The sequence below is a fragment of the Marmota marmota genome, unplaced genomic scaffold (genome assembly GCF_001458135.2).
Source record: "Marmota marmota marmota unplaced genomic scaffold, marMar, whole genome shotgun sequence".
NCBI lineage: Eukaryota > Metazoa > Chordata > Mammalia > Rodentia > Sciuridae > Marmota > Marmota marmota.
Genome location: NW_026000283.1, coordinates 1686802 through 1709581, shown reverse-complemented (window position 1 = coordinate 1709581; position 22780 = coordinate 1686802). Strand labels below are relative to the sequence as shown.

At 39.4% G+C, this 22780-nt stretch overlaps 1 protein-coding gene and 1 pseudogene across 2 annotated transcripts in view; both read left to right on the top strand.

Annotated features, from left to right (window-relative positions):
* Window positions 1-11519: 11519 nt before the first annotated feature.
* On the top strand, window positions 11520-14158 carry LOC107153065 (annotated as a pseudogene). The gene is made up of 2 exons (XR_001504855.2): window positions 11520-11593; window positions 11771-14158. The product of XR_001504855.2 is annotated as an E3 ubiquitin-protein ligase TRAF7-like (transcript).
* Window positions 14159-14591: 433 nt separating this feature from the next.
* The window catches only part of Utp14a (UTP14A small subunit processome component), a 21574-nt gene continuing 13385 nt past the window's right edge, over window positions 14592-22780 (top strand). The window contains exons 1-6 of the mRNA XM_015498492.2: window positions 14592-14723; window positions 16048-16117; window positions 16909-16979; window positions 17480-17550; window positions 19390-19532; window positions 20034-20189. Of these exons, the coding sequence (XP_015353978.1) occupies window positions 14698-14723; window positions 16048-16117; window positions 16909-16979; window positions 17480-17550; window positions 19390-19532; window positions 20034-20189 (537 nt within the window). The 5' untranslated portion in view covers window positions 14592-14697. The remainder of the gene's footprint in view (window positions 14724-16047; window positions 16118-16908; window positions 16980-17479; window positions 17551-19389; window positions 19533-20033; window positions 20190-22780) is intronic.

Sequence of the window (22780 nt, the reverse complement as noted above, 5' to 3'; positions counted from 1 at the left end):
TATAGTTAACCTTGAAATTATTATACTAACTGAAAGAAGTCATTCCTAAAGTACCACTTATTGTAGTTCCACTCATGAAATGTCCACAAAAGGCAAATCTATAAAGACAAGTGGTTGTTTATGACTGGGGGCAAGAGGACAGGGAATGACAGCTAATTGCAGAGCTTCTTTAAGAGGGGACAAAATGTTTGAAAATTGATTGTGGTAATTATTGTACAACCATGTGAATATACAAAAACATTGCATTGTGCATTTGCAATTGGATGATTTGAGATCATATTTCAACAAAGCCATTAAAAATTCTAAACAACCAGTGAAATTCCACATCATGTACAACTGCAAGAATGGAATCCTAATTAGAATAAGTTATATTCCATGTTTGTATAATATGTCAAACACACTCTGCTGTCATGTATATATAAAAAGAAGAAATAAAATCAAATTCAACAATGTGTATGTGTGTGTGTGTGTGTGTGTGTGTGTGTAGATGCAGGAAGCCTGGCTTGGTGGCACATGCCTGTAACCCCAGCAATGCAGGAGGTTAAGGCAGGAGGATACCAAGTTGGAAGTAGCTGGCCTCAGCAACATAAAGAGACTCTGATTCAAAACACGAAATAAAAAGTACTGGAGATGTAGGTCAGTGGTAAAGTACCCCTTTGTTCAATTACCAGTACCATAAATAAATATTTTAAAAGAAGAATACTTGGGGCTGGGGTTGTGGCTCAGTGGTAGAGGCTCACCTAGCACGTGCAAGGCCCTAGGTTCAATCCTCAGCACCACATAAGAATAAATAAATAAAATAAAGGTATTGTGTCCAAATACAACTAAAAAATATGTATATTTTAAAAAAGGGAGAATACAGAATACATGATGACCAAGTGGGGTTTCCCCCAGGAACAGAAACGGTATACCATTAGAAACCAAATCAATGTAATTGACCATATTAAACTAAAATAGAAAAACCATGTTACAATCTCCATAGATATAAAAAAAATCAATTGACAATCCAAATTCATTCCTAATAATGACTATTAGTAACCTAGGAACAGAAAAGAATGTTCCTCAGCCTGATAAAGGAGAGCTAAAAAAAAAAAAAAAAACTATGATTAAATCACACTTAATAATGAAAGAACAAATGCTTTCCCTAAGATCAGCAGCAAGACAAGGATGTCTACTGCTACTCCTTTCTTCGACATTGTACTATATGTCCTAGCCAATACAATAAGATAAAGAAAAATAAATGAATGACATGAAGATTGAAAAGGAAGAAGTAAACCTATATTTTTTTTGCAGATGATACAAATACACAGAAAAGTGGTTGGAATCTATAAACCAAAGGTATTATGACTAATAAGTGGCCTGGGAAAGATTATAGGTTAAGAGATCAATATACAAATATCAATTTTATTTCTATATACTAATTTCCAGTGATTTACTGGAAATTGAAATTTAAAAAATAAGACCATTTTGAGTAGCACAAAAGTAATAAAATCCTTACAAATAAATCTGGCAAAATATGTGCAAAACTTATATGCTGAAAACTATGAAACAGTAATGAGTGAAATTTAAAAAGATCTAAATAAATGAAAAGACATGCCTGTCGATGGTTCAGATGGTAATTTTGCCCAAATTGATCTATATATTCAACAGAATTTTAATCAAAATCACAACAAGCTTTAAAAAAAAAGCAACTGATGACTTGATTCTAAAATTTATGGAAATACAAAAGGCCTAAATACCAACAAAATAATTGAAAAAGAACCAAAAAGCAGAATATGTAGCCTGGATTCTAATACCCTTCGTTAATAAAAAGAGCCAGTCTGCCTTAGAAAAACGGCCAATTCCAAGACTGGGACAAAAAATACGTAGGAAGAGCCTATAGCATTTTGTAGTGCCAGAAAGTAAGGAAGTCCCGAAGCAAAACAAAACAAAGCAAAATCTCTTTGATGAGGGTATGTCAAAGGAAAATAGGAAACAACAGAAGACTTCCCAGTGATCAAAGTTGTAGTAATTGCAATAACAAAATTAAGTAGTATTGGATTATAAACCAAAGTATAAAATAAATATTCACAAGCTCATGCTGGTATAAATAAGTGACTGAATATTAAAAGATGGGATAGAGGGGCTGGGGTTATGGCCTCGCACATACAAGACCCTGGGTTCAATCCTCAGCTCCACATAAAAAAAACAAACAAGTGAAATAAAGGTGTTGTGTCCAACTACAACTAAAAAATAAATATTTTTTTAAAGATGGGATAGAAGAAGCAAATCTCAAGTGCAAAAGAATCCCACATAATTTATGTAGACACTCAGCCCTCAAGGAAGGGGAGCAAAACTCTCCATTTGTTGAGCTGTACATACCAAATTCCTTCCAAAAAGTACACTATGAAAGACAAGAGGAAGGAAGAAAGAGTTACTTTCCAATGGAAATACCTGAGAAACACTATGTCAGCCAGTGATCAAGGATCCCATCAACAGTGAAAAGGCATATATATGATAATATGATATGATGTGATGAAATAACACTCTGTCTCTGTGGTCTTCTTCCCTTTACCAGTCTGTGCATGAGGAAAATAACAGATAAATCCCAACAGAGGGAATTCTACAAAATATCTGACCAGTACTCCTCAAAATCATCAAAGTTATTGATAACAAAGAAAGTCTGAGAATTCTCACACCACCAAGGGGAGCCTAAGGAGACTTAAGGACTAAATATAACATGATATCCTGGATGGGATTCATTCTAGAAAAAGGTCATTAGGTAAAAAGTAAGGATATCTGAATAAAGTATAGATTTTAGTTAATAATACTATATCATACATTATTATAATGTTAGGAAATCAATTCCAGAAATATGTAAAAAGAATGACCACATAAGGTATATCCCCAAAATGTTAGTCAATATTAAAAAAAAATCAATGAGCCAAGTGCAGTAGTGCACACCTGTAATCCCAGTGAGTTGTGAGACTGAGGCAGGAGGATTGACGCCAGCTTCAGCAACTTAGTGAGGCCCTAAGTAACCAGCAAGATCCTGTCTTAAATAAAATACAAAAAGGGACTTGGGATATGACTCAGTGGTTGAGCATCCGTAGGTTCAATCCTTGGTACAAAAAAAAAAAAAATCAATAGCCAAGTGTGACGGTGCACACCTGTAATTCCAGCAACTCAGGAGGCTGAAGCAGAAGTATAAGTTTGAGGCCAGCCTCAGCAGTTTAGTGAGACCTACCTCAAAACAAAAAATAAAAAGGGCTGGGGACATAGCTCTGGGGACAAGTGCCCCTGAGTTTAATCCCCAGGACTGCAAAAAAAAGGGGGGAAAAAAAGCAGTCAATTGTGCCATAGTTGAAGCTCAGTGGTACAGTGCTTACCTGACATGCATGATGCCCTGGGTTCCATCCTCAGAACTGTGCACGTGTATACACACACACACACACACACACACACATATCAATGTAATTGACCACTTTAACAGTAAAGTAAAAAACTATATATTCATTTTATTAAATGCAGATAAAGCAGTTTAAAAATCCATGCCCACTGATTTTTTTTTAAATTTCAACAAGGTAGGAGTTTTTTTAAAAAACAAACTTCCTCAATCTGATAATAATAATCTATAAAAATATAACACTTATGGTGAAATATGAAAAAGCTAACATATTTCATGGAGAAATGTTGAGGCTATCCCCATGAGAATGGAAATAAGGCAAGGATGTTTGCTTCCACTATTTCAGTTCAACATTGACCTGGAAATCCTAACTAGTGCAATAAGGCAAGGAAAAGAAATGAAAGCCATCCGGATTGGAAAGGAGGAAATAAAACTGTCTTTACTTATAGATGGCATGATTGTTTACAAGGAAAATCCTCAAGAGAATTGAAAAACCAAACACCAGAACTAATTAGTGAATATAGTGATACCACAGGATACAAAGTCAATATGCAAAAATTAAGTGTATCTCTATACACAAGACAGTGGAAATTAAATTTTACAAAATTCCTCTTATAACATCAAAAAACATAAAATCCTTAAGGAGAAATATTCCATGTTTGTATAATTATGTCAAAATGAACCCCAATATTATGTGTAATATAATGCACTAATAAAAAATTAAATCCTTAAGGATAAGTTAAATAAAATGTGCATTACATCGGATTCTACAAAACACTTTAGAAAGAAACTAAAGAAGATTTAAATAAGCAAAGAACTATACTATGTTTATGGGTTGGAAGATGGTAATTCTCTTCAGATTTATTTATAGAGTTAATTAATTCCAATCAAAGCCCCAGCAGATTTTTTTATAGAAATTGACAACCTGGCTTTAAAATGTATATGGAATAGAAAAATATCCACAGTAGCCAGAAATTTTTTGAAAAATAAGAATAAAGCTGCAAGGGGGCTGGGGATGTGGCTCAAGCAGTAGCGCACTCACCTGGCGTGCGTGCGGCCTGGGTTCGATCCTCAGCACCACATACAAATAAACATATTGTGTCTGCCGAAAAATTTAAAAATAAATATTTAAAAATTCATTCTCTCTCTCTCTCTCTCTCTCTCTCTCTCAAAAAAAAAAAAAAAAAAAGAATAAAGCTGCCAGGCATGGTGGTGCATGCCCTTAATCCCATCTACTCAGGAGACTGAGGCAGGAGGATCCCAAGTTCAAGGCCAGCCTGGACAATGTAGTGAGACCCTGTCTCAAAATAAATGAGAAAAAAATGGCTGGGAACATAGCTCAGTGGCAAAGCATTCCTGCGTTTGATTCCCAGTACCACACACACACACACACACACACACACACACACACACAAATGTATATGTAGTACATATAGCAGCAGTACAGTATAAAGATTTGATGGATGGGGCTGGGGTTGTGGCTCAGCGGTAGAGCACTCGCCTAGCACGTGCGAGGCCCTGGGTTCAATCCTCAGCACCACATAAAAATAAATAAATAAATAAAACAAAGGTACTGTGTTCAACTAAAAGAAATAAATATTTTTAAAAATATTTGATGGAGGATGATACTTCTAAATTTGCTGATGCTATTAAATCTTGGAATATGAAAAATTTTTTTCCTTGAGTTTACGAACTGAATAGAATAGAATCCTCAATAGAATGTGAGTACTTTGATTGGAAACAATTGTGGAAAATCTGTCTTAGTTGGCTTCTTCACTGATGTGACTGAAAGACCCATCAAGAACAATTTTAAAGGAGGAAAAGTTATTTGGTGCTCATGGGTTCAGTCCATAGATGGTCAGCTCAATTGCCCTGGGCATGAGATGAGGAAGAGCATTATTTTAGTCAGCTTTTTCACTGCTATGACTAAAGAACCCAGCTAGCACAATTATAGAGGAGGAAGAGCTTATTTGGGGGCTCACAGTTTCAGAGGTCTTAGTCCATAGAAGGCCAGCTCCATTCCTCTGGTCTCCATGGCAGGAGAGTGTGGTGGAGGGAAGCAGCTCACACCACAGTGATCAAGAGGCAGACAGAGAGACTCCACTTTCTAAATACAAATATATACCTCCCAAGCTATGTCCTAATTCCCACCTCCAGCCATACCCTACCACTTCAGTTTCCATTCAGTTAATCCCATCACCAGGTCAATTCACTGACTAGATTAAGGCTCTCAGGACCCAATCATTTCTCCTGTGAAACTTCTTGCATTGTCTTACAGTGAGTTTTTGAGAGATACCTCACATCCAAATCATAACAAGAATCATGGTGGAAAGTCATGGCAGGAGAAAGCAGTGCAGGGCATGGCCACCAGTAGGCAGAGACACTAAGCTCAGCTCACAAAATATATACCCCAAAGGCATGCCCCCGATGTCCTACCTCTTGCAGTCACACCTGCCTACAGTTACCACCCAGTTAATCTGTATTAAAAGATTAATACATTGATATGGTTAAGGCTCTCATAATCCAATCATTTCACCTCTAAACTTTCTTTCATTGTCTCACACATGAGCTTTTGGGGGACACTTCATATCTAAACTATAACATAATCTTTTGAGGATCTTTTGTTGTCTAGGTAAGAATTGATGAAAATCAAATATTTCTTTACTATACCATAATGTTGATAATTATTGTGAGCAGAAGTTTTAATTTTATAACTTAGGTTAATGCTTTTCAACTTGATATTTTATTATAATCATTCATTTTTCCTATCTTTGTCATCTTAACAATTTAATCATGTAAAAGCAATTCTGAAGTCACTGTGGGGAGGGACTATATGTCTACCTTATCCCCAAAAGCCCCATTGAAAGTTGTTGATCAATACATTGATCCCTTGTATTTCTAAATACTGTTGTATGTTAACCATTATTAACTTCCATCGCTCTCCGTGAACAAGGATGTATCCGTTTAGCCAAAGTTGTATGAATTACATAGATAACCACCATTTCACAGCTCAAACAACATTTAAAATCCTTTCTTCTAAGCAGTGCTGTACTGACAAATTGTTATAGGCTGAGAGTAAGTGCTATTGTTTGGATCTAGAATTTCCCCCAAAGGCCCATGTGTTAAACATTTGGTCCCCAGTTTGGCATTATTATTAAGGAGGTAGTGGAACATTTAAGAAATTGGACCTATTGGAAGGTCTTAGGTCATTGGAGGAATGCCCTCAAAGGGTATAATAGGAATATGCCTTATTCCTCTCTCTCTTTCACTTGCCAGCCACAGTGAAGTAAGCTGCTTGCTCCACCACACATACTCCTGCCATGATGTACTTACTTACTCACCACAGGCCCAAACCAACAGGGTCAACTAACCATGAGCTACACCCTCCTAAACTGTGAGCCAAAAATAAGTCTTTCCCTCTTTTTAAGTTGATTGCCTCAGGTATTTCATTACAGTAATGGACAGCTGACTAATGCAAGAGATAATGCTGATTTTCAGCATGCTGGTTTCCGTAGTGCAAATACTCCCCCCAGGGCCAATTTCAAATTACCAGCATGAAGTCAACCAACTCATGAAGTTCCTGAAATTTTCATAATAAGCTTTTTTGAACTGATGTGAGCCAACTCCAGCACAGTGCTGACTCTAATCCCCTTGCTTAACATTTTCTTAAGATTTTGGATGGGAGTTCATAACCCATTTGAATCAAATGTATGAAATATGATATGTCAAGAACTATGTAATGTTTTGAACTACTAATAATAAAAATTAAAAAATATATATTTTTGGTGACAGAGGTATAAAAAGAAATGAAAATCATACAGATTATTTAGCTTGAATCAGTTGTCATGCAAAAGAAAACACACTGAAGTCAGAATCAGAAGTTAAGCATTCAAGTCTGTTTGGACCTGCTGCTTACTAGCTATGCTGCCTTGAACAAATTTTCCTCTCTTGACCTCAGTTTCCTTGTTGATAAAATAAGTATAATGATTCTTGCCATACTCACTTTACAGTAAAAATTAAACATGAAAAGATATGTCCACACAAAAACTTGTACATGACTATTCATAGCAGCATTACTTATAGCAGCTAAAAAGTGGAAATAATCCAATGTCTGTCAACCAATGAATAGATAAAGAAAATGTGGTCACTGGAAGATTATTCAGTAATAAATAATGAAGTGCTAAAACATGATATAACATAGATTAACCTTGAAAATTATATAAAGCAGTCACAAAATACTACATAATATATGATTTCATTCATATGAAACGTTCAGAGTGGAAATCTATAGAGAGAAAATAGATGAGTGGTTGCCTAGAGCTAAGACAGAGCAGGGTTTGGGGTTATGGATAAAGGGTAAAGTTTCTTTATTTATTGGTACCTATTAATTATACAGGGTGGTAAGTTATATTATGGCATATTCATACATGCACATAACATAATTTGATCAGTGTGACTCCCATTACCTCCCCTTGATCTCCCTTCTTCCCTCCTACTTATCTTCTTTCTCTACCCCAATAGTCTCTCTTCTGCTTTCATGACATCTCTTTTTTTTCCTTTTCTCTCTAGCTTTCACATGTTGTAGTCAGATTTTCATTGCTGTGACTAAAAGATCTGACAAGAACAACTGACAGGAAGAAAAGTTTATTTTAACTTACAGTTTTAGAGGTTCAGTCCATGGTCAGTCAGACAATTTCATAGCTCTGGGCCCCAGGGCAAGGCAGCACATCATGGCAGAAGGGCATGGCAAAGGGACTTGCCGAGTTCAAGATAGCCAGGAAGCAGAAAGAGAGAGGGAACACGAAGTGCCAAGGGTACAATATAAACCCCAAAGGCACAACCCCAGTGACCTACTTCCTACAGCCACATTTTGCCTGCTTACAGGTTACAGCTCTCATAATCTAATCATTTCATCTCTGAACATTTTTGCGTGGTCTCACACATATCCTGAACATTTTTGTGTGGTCTCACACATATCCAAACACGAGTACTACATCTGACAGAAAACATATGACACTTGTCTTTCTGACACTGGCTTATTTTCACTTAACACAATGCTGTCTAGATTCATCCATTTTCCTGAAAATGGCATAACTTTATTATTCTTTATGGTTGAATAAAACTTCATTGTGCATCAATACCATATCTTATCCATTCATTTGTTGATGGACATCTTGGCTGATTCCATAACTTGGCTATTATGAATTGCACTGCAATAAACATGGGTATGCACATATCTCTAAAGTATGCTGACTTTAATTCTTTTGACTAAATACAGAGGAGTGGTATAGCTGGGTCATATGGTAGTTTGAGTTTTAGCCTTTTTTGGAACATCCATACTGATTTCCATAGTGGCTGTATTAATTTATATTCCCACCAACAGTGTACAAGGGTTCACAAGGTTTCTTTTTAGGATGGTGAAAATATTCTATAATTTACCATAATTGTAGGAGTGCAACTCTATGAGTGTGCAAAAAAATGTAAGCTTAAAACAAAAAAAAGACATAATGAAACATTAACACACAAAATAACCTGAATAAATTGACAGTGGGAAAAAAACTCTTTATCACAAGAACATTCTTGAAGTGATAAAATTATTAGAAATGGAGAACGATTAGTGGTTGCCAGGAGTTAAGAAGGAGGCAGGAGTGGTAGAGATAAAGGCGTGCTACCAAAAAGCAACATGACTGATCCTTGTAGTGATGAAAGTTTTCTGTATCTTAACTGTGTTAGAATTAATATTCCTCTTGTAATATGTATTAGAGTTTTTAATACCTTTATTAATTTTTTAATTTTTTATGTGTTGCTTAGGATCAAACCCAGAGCCTTGCATGTGCTAGGAGTGCCGTGTACCACTAAGCCCCAGCCCTGTATTAGAGTTTTACAAAATGTTAACTTTAGCAGAAACTGGTAAAGGATACATAAAGGATATCTCTGAATTGTTGCTTATAGTTGTACATGAATCTACAAATATCTCAAAATTAAAATGCTAACAAAAAGGAATTAAATACTATAATGAGAGTCTGGCATGGTGATACACCCCTGTAATACCAATGATGTTGAGGCAGGAGGATCACAAGTTTGAGACCAGCCTGGGCAGTTTAGCAAGACACTGTCTCAAAATAAAAAAATTTTTAAAGGCTGTGGGTATATCTCAGTGGTAGTGTGCCTCCGGGCTCAATCCTCAGTACCACCAAAAAAAAAAAAAAAATGGCATAATGAATGTAAAAACACTCTAAATTAGAAAATTGTGTACATAATTATTATTATGAATCTTTTATGAGAATGAATAACATGGAACTATTGGGACTTTATTTACTCGGTAATTCAAAAAGCATTTATTGAGTCTCTAGTAATGTTCAAGGACTAAGTTAGATGCTGTGGGGCATACAAAGTTATGAATTTATGATATAATCACAATTGTTATGTTGCAAATTTTGGCTAAGCATGGGTTCTTTATGTGAAACATAAATCAGGTGAAATAGAAACATACTTATAGGTGGGGATATATAATTTTCATTTACTTGTAATCACTAATAGTTCTAATCAAGATCAAGAGTTCTTAACTAATTATGTATCTTTTACAATTCCTATCCTCAACTAGATACCTGACCTCTTCAATTGGGTATTTCAGTCTCAAACCTCAAAAGTACAAAACTGAACTTTTGGGTCTCGCTCCCAAAATCTGCCCCCCTCCACTAGTGTTTTCTCCATCTCAGTAAACAGTCTACCACTCACTCACTTGTTCAAGCCAGCAATTTAGGCATAATCTTTCTCTTTCCTTTATCTTCCACATTCCTCTGATGGAAGCATCAATGACTGTTTCTCTATATAGCCACCATCTTATTCCAGGCCATCAGCGTCTCTTGTTGAACTATACAAAAGCTTCCTGATTGGTCTCTCCACTTCCATTCTTGCCCAACTCCAATCCATTCTCCACACAACAGCCAAAGTGATATTAATAAAACTTAGATTGTCATGCTCCTATATAATCCTTTACTTTGGGCACATTTTACTTTGAGTAAAATTCAAATTCTGCCCTGGCCTTTTAGGCCCTACATAATCTGAACCCTACTATTTCTTCATCTTTAACTGTTATTTTCTTTCTTATTCGCTATAGGCCCATACTGTCCTTTCCACTTCTAAAACATCACAAGATCTTCCCAACCATGAGGGTCTATGTGCAGATTGTTTCCTTTGCCCTGAACACTCTTCCCCAGTTCTTTGCAAAGTTGGTTCCTTCTCATCCTTTAGGTCTCAGCTGAGATATTTCATTGACTATCCCATAATTCTACATAAGAGAAAAATGGGGCAGCAATCTGGTTAAAGCTGTGAAGGAGGAGTTCCTTGAGGATCTGCCTCAGAGCTGCATCTGCATAGCAAACACACTGCCTTTACTTAGGTTAAGTATAGATCAATAAAAAATCAATGTCTTCTAAAATGCTTATTCATACTTTATATAAGAAAACATCATCTCTCATAAAAATATAATTTGGAGTGCCTTGAAGGAAGTGACAAGTGAATCAAAGAGGATGGAGAGGCTAACTGAAGAGTTTTTTTTTTTTTTTTTATCCTAGTAGTAAGAGTCTATTTACATCTTTTAAGTAGGGGCATAATATGGTCCAATTACAGGATTGGATGAAGACATACTAAAGACTTAAAGATCAGTTTTAAAATTATTATTTTTGCTAACATTTATAGAGCATTTGATTGTGACAGCTAGTATTCTAAGGGTTTTCCACTTGTTCTGCTGATATATATATATATATATATATATATATATATATAAAATATAGTATATATCATATAATATATATTACACATTATAATATATTATATGATATATATTAATTTAGTCCTCACAACTATCCATTGTATTATTATCATTCCCAACTTAAAAATGAGGAAACAAAGAAAGAAAAAGTTAAGTGATTCACTCAAAATTACAAATCCAGTAAGTGATAAAGCCAAGATTCAAACCCAGAGATTCTAGCTTCAAAACCTGTGCTATTCGTCAATATGTATAATGCTACCCTTTAAGATACTGTAGAACCCTTGCCCAGCAGGTGTCAGGTCCTGGGTTTGATCCCCAGCACTGAAAAAAAAAAAAAATCTTAGAAGTTTATGGGACCCTTTCCCCAGCCGGCGGCCGCGGGGACACGATGAAGCGAGCGGATGGCGCTGCCGCTCCCGGGCAGCCGTGGGCGGGGAATGCTGCCCAAGTACCCTGGATGCCTCTCTAGAGCTTGAGCTCAAGCAAGAGCGCCCGCTACAACCGCTTCTCTGGGAGGCCTGCCAATCTTCCCTCCCCAGACCTCAGCACTGGGACCAGAATGGAAACAACCTTTGGATCCGCTTTCTCGGCTGTCACCACCATCACGAAAGCCAATGGGACCAGTACTTACAAGCAGCACGGCAGAACACCTTCCTCTTCCAGCACCCTCGCCTACTCCCCACGGGATGAGGAGGACAGCATGCCCCCCATCAGCACCCCTCATCGCTCTGATTCGGCCATCTCCGTCTGCTCCCTGCATTCTGAGTCCAGCATGTCCTTGCGCTCCACGTTCTCGCTGCCTGAGGAAGAAGAGGAGCCTGAGCCACTAGTATTTGCTGAGCAGCCCTCGGTGAAGTTGTGCTGCCAACTCTGCTGTGGTGTATTCAAGGACCCTCTGATCACCACCTGTGGGCACACGTTCTGTAGAAGATGCACCTTGAAGTCAGAGAAGTGTCGTGGACAATGCCAAGCTGACAGTGGTGGTGAACAACATTGCAGTGGCCGAACAGATTGGGGTGCTCTTCATCCACTGCAGGCACGGTTTCCATGTGGTGGGTGCAGGGAAGCCCAGTGTCTTCGAGGTGGACCCCCGGGGGTGCCCCTTCACCATTAAGCTTAGTGCCCGAAAGGATCATGAGGGCAGCTGCAACTACAAGCCTGTGTGCTGCTCCCAACAATCCTAGCTGCCCACCCCTCCTCAAGATGAACCTGGAAGCCCACCTCAAAAAATGTGAGCACATCAAGTGTCCTCACTCCAAGTACGGGTGCACCTTCATCGGGAACCAGGACACGTATGAGACACATCTAGAGAGACATGCAGGTTTGAAGGCCTGAAGGAGTTCTTGCAGTAGACGGATGATCGCTTCCATGAGATGCATGTGGCCCTGGCACAAAAGGACCAGGAGATAGCTTTCCTGCGCTCCATACTGGGCAAGTTCTGTGAGAATATTGACCAGCCAGAGAAGAGCCTCGAGCTCAAGTTTGATGTCCTGGATGAAAATCAGAGCAAACTCAGAGAGGACCTCATGAAGTTCTGGAGGGATGCATCCATGTTGAATGATGAACTGTACCACATCAATGCAAGGCTGAACATGGGCATCCTAGGATCCTATGACCCTCAGCATATCTTCAAGCGCAAAGGGAGCTTTGTGGGCCACCAGGGCCCTGTCTGGTGTCTCTGGGTCTACTCCATGGGTGACCTGCTCTTCAGTGGTTCCTCTGACAAGACCATCAAGGTATGGGACACCTGTACCACCTGCAAGTGCCAGAAGTCACTAGAGGGCCATGATGGCATTGTGCTAGCTCTCTGCATCCAGGGTGCAAGCTCTATAGTGGCTCTGCAGATTGCACTATCATTGTGTGGGACATCCAGAACCTGCAGAAGGTGAACACCATCCGGGCCCATGACAACCCTGGGTGCACACTTGTGTCCTTTCACAACATGCTCTTCAGTGGCTCCCTGAAGGCCATTAAGCCATCTCCACAGGTCTGGGACATCATGGGTACTGAACTAAAGTTGAAGAAGGAGCTCACAGGTCTCAACCACTGGGTGCGGGCCCTGGTGGCAGCCCAGAGCTACTTGTACAGTGGCTCCTACCAGACAATCAAGATCTGGGACATCCGGACCCTCGACTGCATCCACGTCCTACAGACGTCTAGTGGCAGTGTCTACTCCATCGCTGTGACGAATCACCACATTGTCTGTGGCACCTATGAGAACCTCATCCATGTATGGGACATCCAGTCCAAGGAGCAGGTGCAGACCCTAACAGGCCATGTGGAAACCGTCTATGCTCTGGCAGTCATCTCAACACCAGACCAGACCAAAGTCTTCAGTGCGTCCTATGACTGGTTCCTCAGGGTCTGGAGTATGGATAACATGATCTGCACCCAGACCCTACTGCGCCACCAGGGTAGTGTGACTGCACTGGCTGTGTCCCGGGGCTGGCTCTTCTCAGGAGCTGTGGATAGCACTGTGAAGGTTTGGACATGCTAACAGAATTCAGGCCAGACCTTTACTCCCCGTGGGCCTGTCTGAGCCAAGCTGGCAACACGGGGTGGCCCTGGAGCATCTTCTTGCCCTGTAGGAGCAGACAGACAGAGTCATGTGGCCAGGCAGTGCCCTCCCTGCCCTCACTCCGTGAACCTCCCTCTACTCAACTCAGCCCTGTCTCATTGCGGTTAGGGCAATGCCCAGGCTCTTCTCTGGGTGCCAAGTATGACGCTTGCCCAGCCGACCCTTTGTCCCCACCTCAACTGGACTATGGGCCTTTTTACTTGCCTTTTCTACTGTTTTTAGACTGTATATAAATTTATTTGAATACTTCCTGATTGAAATAAAAGCTGCACAGACTGTGAAAAAAAAAAGTTTATGGGAGATGCAGAAGTATGGCCACTGACACAGCCCATTTTTGGATGAAACTATTTCATAGAAAGAGAAACACAAAGCTGAGATCACAAGGGGCCCGGGATCAAAAGGAGTTTTTCCTCCAGATGGGAGGAAATTTGCTTTGTTCGCTGTCCAGTCGCCTGGGCCTGTCCAGCAGGATGCTGATCATTTCACCCGCGTTCACTAAAGCCTTGGGCTGGCCAGTGATGGGCTTTGGGTTTGTGCAACTCTGTCGAACTAGGACAGAAACCGGAATCTGCTTTTAGATTAGGCAGAGACAACTAAGGATGGGGCTCCAGCCCTGACAAGAACAGCAGCCTCGCCCTCAGCTGGCCCACCTTGGGCAGCGTAGAAATACGAATCCTGAAAGGACCTATGCCGGCGAGCTGAAGATCTATAAGATAGGTGGGGAAAGCAAAGCCCCGCCCACTGACAGGCCTTTTATCCCCACCCCCCACCCCAACCCACCCCCAGCCACCCAGGGTTCCGCAGGCCCCTCCCATAGCGACTCTTACTCGCGGAGCACGGAGCGGAAATTACGTATCTAGTCGCGCCATCAGCGGAAACAGAAATTGCTTTGCGACCGGCACGGAAATTGCTGTCCTTTCGGCTTCCGCTCTTGGCCCATGTGAGAAGCAGGCTGCTGAGATGAAGGCGATCCGGGCTGCGGAGAGGTAAGGAGTGAAAAAAAGGAAGGTTTAGCGTCTCTGGGAACCGAGTTCCCCGGCTTTTAGGAAGCGGGACCGGAAGTTTAACAAATAGGAGTTGCTCCCCTCCTAAGACCCAGGCACTAGTTGCTGTTCCGCGATCCATCCTTTAAAGTTCTTCTAATTTGATTTAGTTTGCTTCTTCCGCCCTTCGGCATTTTGCCCTCCTGTTGGGCCTCACAGGCTCTTCCTCTGCTACTAAGTTAATATGTTTTACTTTAATCGTCACGTGACCCACTTTTCTGCCTCGGCGGCCCACGTAAGCCCTGGCGGTGTAGGAGTTACATTGAAGTTACATGTGTTCCCCCCACACACATATAGAAAGACCAAATGACAGTTTGGTAATGTTGGATTTGCAAATACCGATGTATGGTTAGATATATTGGTAGACTGATTTGCTTCTGGGTACCCATCTCCTTAGTTAACCATTTATTTGGCGGAGGAAGCCCCAGGAAAAATGGCTTACTCCGCTGATTTTAATCAGTCCTATTTTTCCATTCCTAAGGACGAATGATCAAGATGACACTCCTGGCTACGTTACACCTAGCAAGATATCTAATATGTGGGCTGATGCATATAAACATTGTGAAACTGCCTTCTCTTGAGGGCCAGGACCTGTGTCTTGTACCACCTTACCTTGGGTCATTACACCTTCCCAGAGATCAGTGGGAAATGCAGTGCTAATCACAGAAGAATGTTAGATATTTTCATGCAGTTGGTGTGGATATTACCAAACACTGCTTACGTGGAGGTGATGCCTGACTTCCATCTAAATTGACTTTCTTGAAAATTTCCAAAGGCATCCACACTACTTTGTTTATCTCTTCCAAGGAAACAAACATAGGACCTCATGCACACTGAGCAAGTACTCTACCACTGAGCTACATCCCCAGCCCAAGAGACTGTTTTAATAGAGTAAAAGTTATTCTATACCTGGTGCATTGGTGCAGGTGTGTAATCTCAGAGACATGGGATACTGGAGCAGGAGGATCACAAGTTCAAGGCCAGTTTGAGCAACTTAACTAGACCTTGACTCAAAAAGACTGAGGATGGTTGAGCATCCCTAGGTTCAGTCCCCACTACTGCAAAACAAAAAACTTATTTCAAATGTCAATATTTCTCTGTTGGGGCTGGGGATGTGGCTCAAGCGGTAGTGCGCTTGTCTGGCATGCGTGCGGCCCGGGTTCGATCCTCAGAACCACATACCAACAAAGATGTTGTGTCTGCCGATAACTAAAAAAATAAATAAATATTTTTTAAAAAATATTTCTCTGTTGCTTTTTATTAACAGTCTACTGACTTTGAGCCAGGATGAACTGGTGGATTTACCAAACTACCCCTTGAGTGCCAGTGAAGATGAGGTAAGTGACAGTTGCTGAACTGCCCTCAAAATTATGGTATGCAGCACCACTTCTGGAAAGGAAAACATTGGCAACATTATATATGTTCTGGTTCTCTTAAAATAAATTACATATACTTTATATTTTATTTATAAAGTACCTTAGAGAGTTCCCTGAGAGTTGTAAGACTAAGTAGGTTACAATCACTATCTTCAAGTTGCTTAATTGTAGTTTATAAGACCAAAACACATGGTCCTCATTACACAATTTCCCAAGTCTGGGTTTCTGTAGTGTTATTTAATTATCTAATTGAAATATATTTCTAAGCTGAATCTCCAATAGATGAAATAGGAGTTTTTAAATCTATTCCCCCTGATAAAAAGTACTTAATTTTTTCGGGGTGGGGGGTATGCACTCAGAGTACATATTTTAATAAGAAGTTTTTATGTTGGCTTGTTTTTTTTCTGATGGTTGTTTTCTTCTTGGGAAAAGCCATCTTGGTAATTTTTGCTGTGACTTCCACTATATGCCAATGTTTCTGTGTCAGATTGCACTATTCTATATTAAAAAAAAAGTTAGGATAGAGGCATAACATTACCTCCCAAGTTACTAAGGATCTATGTTCCTTAGAAGAGAATTTGGATTTTGAAGCAGTTCTTTCATCTTGAACTGGAATGCTTACACATGAAACCTCATCTGAATCCCCAGTTCTCCAGTGATCAGAGGAACCATAGATTTTATATGGGCCTTATTTCCACATTGTCTTTTCCCTCCCCTTATCATTCTCATGGTTTTTCCTTTACTGTGTATAGGGGGACAATGATGGAGAAAGAAAACATGAAAAACTTCTGGAAGCAATCAATTCCCTTGATGGAAAGAATAGGTAAGATTTTTGTCAGGTTATAACTAGCTGATTCCATGAGACTTCTAACAGTTGTTAGCTATTATTATCCTATCACTATTATTGAGTCAGGCTTTCGCACATCGGAATCCTTAATTAAATAACACATAATCTTTTGAAGTATGGAGTAGACATTCCTTATCCCCATTAGAGAAGTTAATTGAATTATCCCCAACTTCATCCAACTCATGAATGGAAGATCCAGGATTCAAATTCAGGTGTGTTTAAATCCAAATGCAGTGTGTTTCCATTATGCATACTTTGTACTACCTTGTGTTTTGGGGAGGCTAGGTCAAAGAGAAGATAAAGATAGGAGGTTTAGACTATCAAGTTTAGGTTAGGAGCAGATTTACTGTCTGTTTTGTGAATAAAGCTAACCCTAGAAGAAAAATCATGAAACCAAAACTTTCTTTGAAGAAGAAAAATATTTATTCCCCCCAAAATGTATCTATTTCTGATTTCTATTATATTGTTTTGCATAGTTTCAGGTATAAATTGGCTGAGAGATCTGAGGCTAGTCTGAAGGTGTCCGAGTTCAATGTCAGTTCTGAAGGTAAGTTGAACAAAGGAAGATACCTGTGCATGGAGCTTGTGGGATTCCAAAAGCATGATGGTCACCTCACCCTCCAGGAACTGTTTTTTATATCATTAATGTATCATACCATAAATGCTTGCTTGTGAGTGGGCTAAGAGTGATGGTCATATACCCTTTCATTTCTTCCATTTCTAGAAAAAAGCCTAGAAGTCTAGGGTCAGGATCTTCTGTGAAGTTTGATGGGGTAAAGGGACATGAATGAAGACAGCTGTCTCTTACTAACTTGGTCATACTTCCTGTTTGTGTAGCTCTTTAATGGTCACAATTCATTTTTATTTTAGATCTTCCTTAACACTTTGAGGAGGTCAAAGAAGTTAAGCTAGGTACCCAAGAGCCTAGGGATTAAACACAGGGGCATTTTACCTCTGCATTCCATAATCAGCCATTTTTTAATTTGAGACAGGGTTGCAGTAAATTGCTGAGGCTGACCTTGAACTTGAGATTCTCCTGCCTCAGGCTCCCAAGTCTCTGGGATTACAGGTGTGCGCCACCATGCCCACTTCAACTTTTTTCTTTATTGCTCCCCTGAGGAGCCTTTTAGGCTTTTTTTTTTTTTTAACCTTACTGACTCCTACTCTGTGAAATCAAATACTAAGGAATATGATTTTGTGCACACAATTGAGCCTTGGAAAAACATGAAACTTTGTAATATCTTGCATGCCCTCCAACCAGTTTCTCCCCCTGGGTGGGAATAAGGAACAATAATATCCCTTTTGAAAGTATGTGAATGGCTGGGGTTGTAACTCAGTGGTAGAGCGCTTGCCTCAAATGTGTGAGGCATGGCGTTCGATCCTTTGTACCACATAAAAATAAATAAAATAAAGGCATTGTTCCCATCTACAACTAAAAGTATTAAAAGAAAGTACATGAATTAGTAAGTTCCAGAATTGGAATTTTGACCTTGTATTGAGTCTAGATACCCCTTTTTCCCCCCACAATGTACATAATTTAGGCAGTTTGAATGAGTTTTGCATTTGTAGTAACCACCAGTGTAATGTCAGATCAAGTAACAATGTGTTCCAAGTTGATCCATTCAGCAGATATTTATTGTATTACATATTGATAGTAGTTGCAGTTGTAGATACTACGGCTACAGTAAAGAATAAGGCATGATCACAGCCTTACGTTTTAGTGGGAGGGGGAGAGAATGAAAAAACAGTATGATGGAATCAGTGATGAGGTGTACACCTTAGACTGGCTAGTCATGAAAGGTCTTCAAGAAATAAAATCAAAGCTGAGATCTGAATGACAAGAAAAGTCAACCATGCAAAATGGGAGAAAGCCATTCCAGGCAAGGGAACACCTGATGGAAAGACTTTAAGGAAGAAACACAGCATGTTGGAAGACTAGGAAGAAGGATGGTATGACTAGAACATAGTGGTGTGACATGAGGCTGAAGAGGCAGATGGGGACCAGGAGGATTTTTCAAAAGATAACTTTGGCAACTATGCAAGGAAGCAGAAAGTCCAAGAGACAAATAAATGAAGGTTTTTGTTGGTGTTATCATTGTTTATTTGTTTTTTGGTATTGGGGATTGCACCCAGAGGTGCTTAACCACTGAGCCACGTCTCCAGCCCTTTTTATTTTTTATTTAGAGACAGGGTTTTGGTAAACTGCTGAGTCTGGCCTTGAACTGGTAATCCGCCTGCCTCAGCCTCCCAAGTCACTGGAATAAGGGGTTGATTTAAAAGAATTATCCCTGCTTTCCTGCACGTTTTCCACAAAGGCCACACCCTATATTATAGTAAGATTTTGGCTCACTTCTCAGTCTAACCAGAAAGTTTGGTCTTTCCACAGGATCAGGAGAAAAGCTGGTCCTTGCAGATCTGCTTGAGCCTGTTAAAACTTCATCCTCATTGACTACTGTGAAAAAGCAATTGAAAAGAGTCAAATCAAAGAAGACTCTGGAATTACCCCTTAACAAAGAAGAGGTTGAACAGGTAAGTTACAGAGAATGTGATCCATTTAGAAGAAGAAATTGAATTGTTAAGAGAAAATTAGGCAATAAAAGGAAGCGAAGGGACTGAAAAATGGGAGGAAAGGAATTGTGATTTCCTTACCATGGACAAGATTAAAAATAAACTAGGGGCTGGGCATGGTGGGATACACCTATAATCTCAGAGACTCAGGAGGCTGAGGAAGGAGGGTCACAAGTTCAAAGACAGCCTCAGCAATTTAGTGAGGCCCTGTCTCAAAAAATAAAAAAGACTGGGGATATAGTTCAGTGGTAAAGCACCCCTGGGTTCAGTTCTTGATACCTAAACAAATAAGCAAGTAAGCTAGGGGCAGTTGAAATCCTGAAAAATAAATAAGAGTTAATCTCTAGTGTCCTGATTTTTTTCCTTGGGCTAAGAAACATTGCCTCCTAATTTCCTTTTAGCTCTAAGAGTTTGATGCATAATCTTGTGGCTCTTTCCTTTTGTGTACTTTGCCTGTTTCAGATCCACAGAGAAGTAGCATTTAATAAAACCTCACAAACCCTCTCCAAATGGGATCCTATTGTTCTGAAGAACCGGCAAGCAGAGCAGCTTGTTTTTCCCCTAGAGAAGGAGCAGTCGGCCTTTGTTCCCATTGAACATGTGTTCAGTAGCTGGAAGGTGAGTAAGACAAGATGAACCTTAATCTTGATAGGTGAGATTACATGGATTGGAAATTTCCATGTCTGACTATTTTGAATGAAATGTTAAGCCTAAATGCCAGTTTGAGTCATTTTAATTTTATAGGTCAGAAAGGGAGAAAGGAGGTTGCGTATCTTATTGTCAGTTATGCAATAGCCAATCACACAACATCTCTGTAGTCATTTTTCATTAGCTTATAGTACATAGCACTTGGTTATTTCTGTTTTTGTATTGAAACATCTTAATTGCCAAGAAAAAGGAAACATACTGTTTCTTTCTCATCCCCTAGTTTCTTTGTTTTATTGCAGTGGCAGGGATCAAACCCAGGGTCTCACACATGCTAGGCAAATGCTCCACCACAGATATACACTCCAGCCCTCTTATCCACTGGTTCTTAAAAAAGAACTTAAGCCGGGCATGGTGGCACATGCCTGTAATCCCAGCAATGGTGAGGTGCTAAGCAACTCAGTGAGACCCTGTCCCTAAATGAAATACAAAAAAGGGCTGGGGCTGTGGCTCAGTAGTAGCGCATGTGTCTGGCATGTGTGAGGCACTGGGTTCATTCTCAGCACCACACATAAATAGGTAAAGGTCTATCAACAACTAAAACAAATTTTTAAAAATACAAAAAAGACCACTGGCTCAGTGGTCGAGTGCCCCCTGAGTTCAATCCCCAATACAACCCCCTCCCCCCCCCCAAAAAAAAAAAAGAACTTAGAACCACATTTTGATCCTAGGGAAATCAGGAACTTAGTAGCATTAACAATGCCTTAGGATATATGAACAAATGAACCCAAAATTTGCATATAAAGAAATACCACATTATAATATAATATGATTATAATATAAACTTTAGCAAGTAATCATTATGGCTCTGAACTGTGTCGGGGGAAAAAGATATTTTAGAGCTGAGCTTCCCAAACTCTGAACCCTGACAGTTTTTATCCATCTGAAGCAAGAGGATAATCATGAGCATGTGTGTTTGATTGGGTATGAGGTTGCCAGCTCTTCTTTATTATGAGGTTATTCAATGGTGTTGAAAATGTCTTTTTTTTTTTTTTTAATGAAACGATGGTTGCAGTAAGTGATGGGGTGGAACGGTAGTTATGCTCTTGGCAAAATTATAACTTAGTAATCCTATGTTGGTCTCTAAAGTCTCCATTTTTAGTCTATGAACAACTGCTTTAAAACAGCTAGCCTACTTTTCTGGTACACCATTGGTGTGGAGTCTATAAAGGGATGATCTATCCTAAAGAAAAATATTCAAAAACAGAGTGTCTGAACCATGAATAGATAGATACCTTTTTATGCTTCTCCTCTATGCTTTCTAAAAATCCAGGAATGATAATGTCTTAGGTGTTGGGAAGTTGAGCCAATTAAAGTTAATCAAAATAAACATTACTTGCCACAATTGCTAAGAATTGAGCAAATAGTTGATTATTAAGGGGATAAGCTCTGTTTTCTTATGTTGTTTTTGAAGTCACTGCCATTCTCTTTCTAGGATGCTTCCTTTTCCACATGAAAAAGAGATCAGGTATAAAGTGTGGCTGCAGAATGAAGGGAAACTTTAGGTAAAATATGTTATAAGAGGTAATACAATTTGTAGGATTCAAAAATTAAGAAGTATAGAGGATATATAATAATGAGCCTGAGTTCACTTCATCCCCCATCTACTCAGTTTTACTCCCATGCCCAACCTGAAGTAATCGCTTTCATAAGTTTTTATTGTTGTTGTTGACTTAGAGTTTTATTTATATATTCATGTTTATCCCCTTTTTAATCAGAAAAGTAGTAGTATGCTACTACACATTCTTCTGCACTTGCTTTTTCCAAATGACAGTGTAATCTTAGAGGTAGCAGAAAAATGCCAAGTTGATTATTAAAGACAAGATGGCGGTTCAGGAGAATGGCACAATCTCTTTAAGATGGAGTGGGGCCCAGAGGCTATATTTTGAGTATACTTTGCCATTCATTCACTCTAAAATTTGTTTTTGAGAAATTATGCCAGTGTGGTACAGAGAGAGAAGGAAATGCTTAGTTCAGCATTTTGGCTAACAACTCCCAGTTCTGTCCTTACACCTCAGAGTGCAAAGTACCAACAACTGGTATATACTAGGTTTCCAGAGATTGAGAACCAAAAAGTCTGCACTGTAGTTTGGGTCCAGTTTCCTAAAGTTTTGTTTAACTCTAGCTGAGAAGAGTTAAATGGAATAATGCATGAGTAAGTATTTGTAAACTGCTAAGTGCTTCCACATTCTCTTTCCTTCCCTACACTGTCAGTCAACACCAGCACTTCCCAGAGTGTCTCAAAATCTTAGTCTTTCAATATGCCCTCAAAGCAGGAGATAGGGAGGGTCCATTATTAGAAAATGGCACATGCCCCAACTAGAGAATGCAGATTCATGGCATACACCAGCACCTTAACACACTATAAACAGATAATGAAGACACCTGTTAGACTTAATCTAAACCAGAGTATACAAACTGAGGCCCTAGGTTCAATCTCCAGTGCCCCCCCCCAAAAAAAAAATTTAAATTTTCAGTTTTTTTTTTTTTTTTTTTTTTTTTTT